This window comes from Plutella xylostella, chromosome 12, assembly GCF_932276165.1.
Source record: "Plutella xylostella chromosome 12, ilPluXylo3.1, whole genome shotgun sequence".
NCBI lineage: Eukaryota > Metazoa > Arthropoda > Insecta > Lepidoptera > Plutellidae > Plutella > Plutella xylostella.
Genome location: NC_063992.1, coordinates 5442523 through 5450415, shown reverse-complemented (window position 1 = coordinate 5450415; position 7893 = coordinate 5442523). Strand labels below are relative to the sequence as shown.

At 37.1% G+C, this 7893-nt stretch overlaps 1 protein-coding gene across 2 annotated transcripts; it reads right to left on the bottom strand.

The window, feature by feature from the left end:
* Positions 1-1407: 1407 nt before the first annotated feature.
* Positions 1408-7767, bottom strand: LOC105390072 (TBC1 domain family member 15). Of its 2 annotated transcripts, none has more exons than XM_011561306.3 (10): positions 7581-7767; positions 6693-6885; positions 6030-6449; positions 5630-5801; positions 5409-5505; positions 4839-5255; positions 4282-4469; positions 3910-4036; positions 3397-3675; positions 1408-2346 (listed from the first exon to the last, which is right to left on the bottom strand). In XM_011561306.3, the coding sequence occupies exons 1-10, from the start codon at positions 7620-7622 to the stop codon at positions 2278-2280; spliced, it is 2004 nt and encodes a 667-aa protein (XP_011559608.1). In that variant the 5' UTR covers positions 7623-7767; the 3' UTR covers positions 1408-2277. The 2 variants fall into 2 exon arrangements, with proteins under 2 accessions (XP_011559608.1, XP_011559610.1); XM_011561308.3 differs by having other exon boundaries at positions 3468-3675.
* Positions 7768-7893: the final 126 nt, after the last annotated feature.

Below are 7893 nucleotides of genomic sequence, written 5' to 3'. Positions count from 1 at the left end.
GCCACGTGTCTAAGGTTATGCCTAAATATTTCAAGAACAACAAGATATCATGCCTTTGGATGGCCAGAGAACTCACCGGCACTTAATCCCATTGAAAATAAGTGGGCCATCGTGAAAGTTAGACTTCGGAAAACGGATTGCACAAGAAAAACTAAAATGATTGAGACTGTAATCCATACAAGTTTCTTAGACCAGTATATATCAGAAAACTGTTAAAATCATGTCGATTCTATGCCAAAACGTGTTGTAAAAGTTATAAAAGCCAGGAAGGACACATTAACTATTAAAATAACCTAAATTGTATTAATATATCTCTGTTTTTTTAAATTTTAGACCTATAAATGCATTTTTTTAAAATTTTCGCTCGTGTTCACATTAATTTGCACAATACTGTAGTTACCTTAAATCTACAAATAATCATCATCATATTTTATCGGGATTTCAGGTTTATTTGTAGGTAGGTACTCGTATGTATGGTGGTATAAAACCCTGCTTCTAATGAAGTGTACCTAGGTACTAATAAACCTCATCTGTATCTACTTAAAGCGAATAAGAACTTAGCTACCTACCTTTTTCCTCTGAAGTAGGGAGGTAAGTACAATAATATTCAAAATTATTTTGTTTCCATTTATTTTCAATAGGTCCCGTCGACAATGTTGCCATTAATCATTATCAAGATGGAATCGGAAACAAGATAACAAAATTGTTTTCTAACCTTGCGGCCGTCCAGTGCCCTACCTACCTGAAATTAATAGGTAGGTACTTATGTACTAAAGTAATATTTATGTTTCATTTTCAATTTGGATTTCGTAAACAAAAGAAGGGCTCGGTCGTTTATACGGTGGAACATAGAACAACGCGGACTCGGGTACTCCTATTCAATGGGATGGCATGTCCTGTTGGCATTGATTCCTGCTTGCCAAACCTATGTAGTTGGTATACAATACAGGGTGTTTTACTTACGAAGGTAGGGTAATTCCTATAGATTTGTAAATCCGTAAAACCAATAATTGCCATATTTAATCGTTAGGAAACCTATTTATGGAGTCAGGGCTAGATCAAGATACCTACTCACATATCCCGAGCATAGAGTAGGTATGAATAAGTATATTCAGAATAATATTGTAAGTATTCCTCTCGTGAGTATGGACGAAGCATGAAATAGCGCATGGTGAGTTGGTGACCCGCAGTCGAAAGAGTTATGAGAAGTCTCAGAAGGAGCCCAAGTTATGTAGGTATTACCGTACCAGGTATAATCCGGCGCACGCTGGGTAGTCAACGACTGACGCTAATCTTACTGCCTAATCCTATCACCACAGTCACACTCTTGAGCGGACTAGGGTTTGTCAGCGACATGTTTGAAGGCGTCTCATAAAGGCTTGCCCATTCAGGATATAAATTAAACACTTTTTATACAGAAAGGTTGTTTTATTGCCAACATATTATCACTCACTGAGATATAGGTTCTATTCATACTTATAGGCTAGGTATTTTTAGAGTGAAACTTCATCGGTGATATATTGTAGACGCGACAAATGTAAACAGTGCGGAATATTATCAGTAAAACACCCGATTTGAAGTGGTACAATGAAAAATATTACTAAGTTTTTCGCAATTATTTTCAGCTGATCCTTTTCAGGATGTCTTATACATCAAGTCTGACTGTTGACAAGTCTTGTTCACTGATAAAATTCTATCCTGTATTTTTATTCCATCTTATTTTAGACGGCAGCTTTCAGCTAATGTGGTTTATCTTCACCGGTGCAGTTTACCTATAAGTATAATATTTTTTACCAAATATGTAGCTCATCAAGTAATGGTTTACAAACAGAAAGCCTAACAGATAATACCTCACAAAACAACGTTCTATAGTATTATCTTTAACAAATATCTGTGTCGTGATCAGATCACTGATAAATTGGTGATACAAGGCTTAGCACCTCTTCATTACATTTGTAAGAATTGTAAGGATCTTCTCGAAATAAGTAATAGACTATAAAATATATATTTCTGATAAGGCTCTAAGCTATGTTTATATCTTACATTCAATCCAATCACAAATCAACAACCAACATTCCAACTTACAAACATTATCAATAAAACACTCTTCTAGAACCAAAGGAGAGCATGAATACAATACTTAAGTTTTAGCAGAGCACGACAGACATATAAAAATATAAAATGTAATATATCACTCTTAGGTACAGTCAACAAGATACATAATCGAATTATTATATAATCAATTTTTACTTCTAGTCTAATCTTCTAAAATAAACTCTAAGCCAGTAATACCAAAACACTTTTCGTCACTATGGATATGTGTAAGCCATTATATTCGAGTGTAACCTGAAATGGAAAAAAAATGTCAACAAACAAAATAAAAAGTGCAGGTGATATCAAGTTCAAAATAATAATGGTAATATACAGGGTGGGCCATAAATGTATGCAAATTAGAAACATGAGTCGAAAAAATGAGTTCCATTGCCTAGCTCATTGTTAACACTCCTACACAAAAGACTACGTAAACTTTGAAAAAAACCGTGAATACACATCTTATTTCACCGTATAATATTGCACCATATAGTTTTCAGAGCTCTAATATTGGCAGTGGTGACAATTAATGTGCCCATTGATGTGAAATGTACGCCCTCCGTAAATACATGACCGTGCTGAACAGGATTTAGTCCTGGGATACATCGTGGCATGAATCATAGCAAACTTCACTGCCACCGCCACCCGCGAACAGTTTTGAAGAAATCACGTGTTTCTATTTGCAATCTTTTACGGCCCACCCTGTTGAAACTATATTATAATATTGGTATTGTATAATATAAATCCAGCCGGTATACTATTGTTAGTAGATAAAAAATATATGTATAATATTTGACTAAAAAACAATTTATGTATCATGTATACTGAAACAGTGATGCTCTCACCATAAACATGCGTGCATGTTCCTAATCTTAAGTAGCGGTGCTCAACCGTTATTTTTGCGAGCATTTACTACGACTAACTCATAAAATCTAGTCAAATGAAATAAAAACGATGATATAATTAATCTTCAATTTAAGATGATTTTGTATGTTTTTCGATTTTAGCATTTCTTAGCAATAATAATAAAATAATAATATCTTATTTGCAACTATGATTACTTTTCTTGCTTACTATACGAGTGTGTTCTACAATCTAGATTAAATGTGCTAAGGTACGACGTATTCCATAACATAATAAAATATATAAAGTATATTATATATTATTCGTAATAAAAAGGATAAACCATGCATAAATACATATACACAAACTAAACAAGCCAATAAACTAAACAAACGTATGTGCTGGTATTATTTACAAACACGTGCTCTAAAAGTTCATATCCAATCCTATTTGATACATAACTTCCTCCGTATCGGCTCCATAGATGCTTCCAGAATTAGTACTCCCTTTCATTACGTCACTCTCTGATTTACCATTTGCAGTTGGGCTATTCGACTTGGAGGTGGTGGGTAGTTCGTCGTCGTCAGAGTCCGGCTGAGGCTGTGGCGTCTCGACCGGGAAGCCGAGAATCACCCGTATGGGGTCTGTCAGATGGTCGGCATATTTAATTTGGTGGTAAATGCCTTCTGCGGAGCTCAGAATGTGGTCTACGTCGAGGCTCATGGATAAGTCGTTCACGTGCTGTGGGAGGAAAGAGGAGTGTTGTGATAAACATGTATTAGTATGGCTTTGACGGTGAATGAAAGGTAATAGGTACCTACATAGTTTCCCTGTTATAATTTTTTGTATACAAGAGCCACAGAGAACTAAATCTAAATCAAATATTGAATCTTTAGCACAATTTACCAGCTACTACATTATGGGCCGCGAATCAAATAGATACCTACATTTATTGAAAATAATGAATACACTTACTTTGAGAATTTCGGTGAATCCGTAGTCGTTGTTTATGATGGTATCTTTTTCAGCGTCAAGTATAGCAACACAGATTAGTAAATGGAAGTTGGCACATGGCAACCCCGTCCAAAGAACTTCCCATAGCCTGAAACAAAATATTAATTAAAATAGTGTGATGACGATCTTTCGTAAGCTTTGATTGTAATTACTGAAATTATAACAGTAACAAATTTGTGCCAAACTTACGGAATTATTTTTATATTTTTAGTCATCAATAAATATTATAATCTACGAATAACCCTACTATTATACATGATTATGTTTTTATAGCTACTCCTGTTTAGACATCGATGTGAAATTATTATGAAAACGCATCATAAATACCCTTACCTCATAATATCCCTATGCGAGAACTCCCGCTTGAACCAGACCAGCAACCACCTAAAGCAGAAGTACATATTCCCGGAGTCCTTCTGCGCGAGGTGGTGCGCGAGGGGGGGGCTGGCGAACGTCAGCAGTTGCTGCAAGTGGAGCAGCTGCTGCTTCATGCCCGCCTGGTCCATGTCGAAGTTTGACGCCTGGGGGTTTAAGAGGAGAATTTTACTGTAGGATACGCGTCCACAACGTAAGCGGGCGGAGCAGCTGCTACAGATAACTATTTAGGCTGTGGAAGCGGACGATATATACGGTATTCTCCGCCATAGAGTATATAATACTCCGCCCGCCGCCTGGCCCGTGGCTCAGGGGTTGTGAAAGTTGTTCAGAATGACCGAGTCACCCCCTCTCGGCATACTATACCACTTTTGCAACACACTGTATGTAATGAGGTTTTTTGCGACATCTCCCGTATTTGTTGTCTGAATGACTTGACGGTGAAATGAGAAACCCTAAAGCCATAAGAAAAGTAAATGCATGGAAAAAAATATCATGAGATTAAAATTACTCACAATTTTGTCCATAAAGCCGACGAAACACCAAAAGCTGTCGACTTCGTTGCCTAACAACAAAAGCAGCGGAGCCAAAATATCGCTCATTCCTTGAACATATCCCAGGTCAAAGTTGTACATCACATAGGTCATCAGTATATCCTGTAGAACCACTAAGTTGGGGTTGTTATCGCCGGCATAAAATGGATGTGTCCTGTCCGTACGATTCACGTCTTTTTCCACAAGACTTTTCCGATCTCTGTATTCGGAGAACCTCGACTCTTGTGCGTCAGTCATTGAGCGCCATTGCAGTTTCATTGAGAAGTATTCTTCTGTCCTCTTCCTCTGTAGTGACTTGAGTTCAGTCCGGGTCATGTTCCAGGGATAGTAGTCTAGCAGGTATTTCCACACTGAGTGCCTTATGGAATGCGCTACACCCTGCAATTAAATATTAAGGTTATTAAATTACGGTTTTTACCATGTAAACTAAGAACAAATAAATAAACAAATAATACCTATTAACCATTATATCAAGCAAAATCAACTACATTTTTAGCTTTAGGTCCATAAGCTGGTGGTTTTCACACTCACCCCTCTAAATATTAGTTGTCGAACACCATCAACTTCTGTGATTCGTCCTTCAGTGTCAGCGAGCCCTTCCCACTTCTCGGTGGATAGGGGTGTACCTCTGGAAAGAACATTATTACTATTAAATTTATATCATTGGTTGCAGTTTGCATATCTGTAATCTTGGGGACATAAAATCTTAGCCTATAATATGTCACGACAGGAGAGGAAAACATATTTATTACCTAGGTATAGCAGGTCGCGGTTGTAGGGTAGGCTTCACACTGATGACCTCATACTCGTCACTTTTCGTCACTGAGGTGGCGTCTTCCAGGGCACTCATGCTCTTAGTCAATAAGTCCGCAACTTCATCAGAAACGTCACGCTTCCCGTTGACTGCTTCATTGCCGTAGTATACTGAAAATAATAATTAGTTAATTTCTTAACATAACAATCATAAAATTGTTATGGATGTGCGTTATGCAGGTATAGGCATACATACGAGACAAGTACCTAGTACAACATAGCTACTTGATAATTAGTATGCAATTATCACACATCCACCTCGTCATATAATTGCTTTACCTACTAGCAACATAATCCATTACACAAGCTATATACAACTACAACAATCAAGCTACACACCTATATCAGTCAACTTGGAAAACGCTTCTAAAGTAGTCTCATAAGGCCTCTGTTTGAAATTCGATACAAGGCTCCACACAACATCTGTAGTGTTCTCTGTAAAGATATCCAACTCAGCAAATGATCTATTCAGAGCTTGAGTCTCTTGGCTCGGTTCAATGACCAGGTACGTATTTCTATCATGCCTGGCCTTGGCTGTTTTGACATGGTTCTTCAGGTATGTAACAAATACTTCAGCATTTCCATGCTGGAAGAAGAATGTGGTTTGCCAAATGCCTGGTTTGGTGGAGAACTGCATCTGTTGGCTGTTGCGTGAGACCCGGAAGGTCTTGAGGTCGTCGAGGGGGATCTTGATGATGCGCGCTCGAGCTGTCATGTAGTCTGATGTTAAGTTGCCACTGAGAGTCCTCTGTCGACGCCCTGTTGGTGTTAAAGAATATAATATAAAGTACATAGACTGAAAACCACAGCAAGCGTCATAATTCATTCACAAACTTATTGAGACACCTTAGAAACCCAAACCCCCATAATTTAATACTAAATCTGTATGGGTATTCAAACTTGGTATCTTTGGCGCCATAGGCAGCATGTGGACCCTTGCATTATTCAAGATTGTTTTACATTACTATCGTTCTTATAAGTAATAAATGTAAATAGACTTACCAATGGTATTAACAACAGCCCACTCCTGGTCCTGAGTGTCAGAATCGATGGTGATCAGGTCGAGAGGCCGCCACTCAATGCACTTGGTCCTCTCTGGAGTCTCCACGATGCATAGCATACCAATCGTGTTGAGGTCCGTGATTGGTCGACCGATGCATGCCTTGAGAAGTACTCCATCTTGTGTAAATAGATCCTGCAGATTAGATTACATTTAGATTTTAGCACAGTTTCTTGTACTTACAAGAATACTGTTTAGAAGACAGCTTCAGACTTTTTTATTCTGTTATAAAAATAGCCCCAAATAAGAAAAAAGCCTTAGATAACAATCTATTCAGATACTGTGCATGAAAAGGGAATAATGTGATCTACAAAATCATGTCTGCACAGAAATGGCAGCAGTACTTATGACGAATGTTCAGGACAAAATCATTGTACCTACACCTAATAGATTCATAGTTTATAAATTTTCCACCATAAACGGCACTTACAGCTGAATATAGGTCTATATATTTTATAATGAATGTCGAAGACACGAACAGCTGACGAGGGTGTGTGGAAATTATTACAAATATATAGTTTTATTTATTTTTTTATTTAGCAACATTGTGGGTAAGTTTAACAAACTAGTCATCAAGTTCGTTATCAAACAAAAGATTATTTTACTTCCATGATTTTACAGATGAATTATTGTTACACCTGATAAGATACTGGTTTGAATTTAGTACATGGGTGTGCCATATTTTATTGTCTTCATGAAGCAAACACAACACACTTACCAACAAGGTAGAAACAATGTATTTATTCCACACAATTGATTACAAGGTCAATTAAAATCAAAGCGCAATACTCCGCGTAGATTATCCCACCGCCTGAAACACCATAACTCACCTTGTATTGATCTGGCAAATCTTCTACCGAGCTTGAAGACATATTTTATTTCTTTTCAAAGACACAAAACAGTGAATCACACGAATTTTACCACTTTATTTTCGTTTTCATCATGAATTTTGTCAACAAACAAAATAAATACCTACCACCAAAAAAATGCTCACCGACCATAGAGAAAATAAACACTTTTTATGTAGTGATGTGATAATTTAGCATAAAATGAATGATTCTATCGACTAAACTACAAAGTCTCAGTGTGCGGAGACCTTAAACTTAATTATTCTTCTGAGAAATCCCATGACGTTCCAAATCA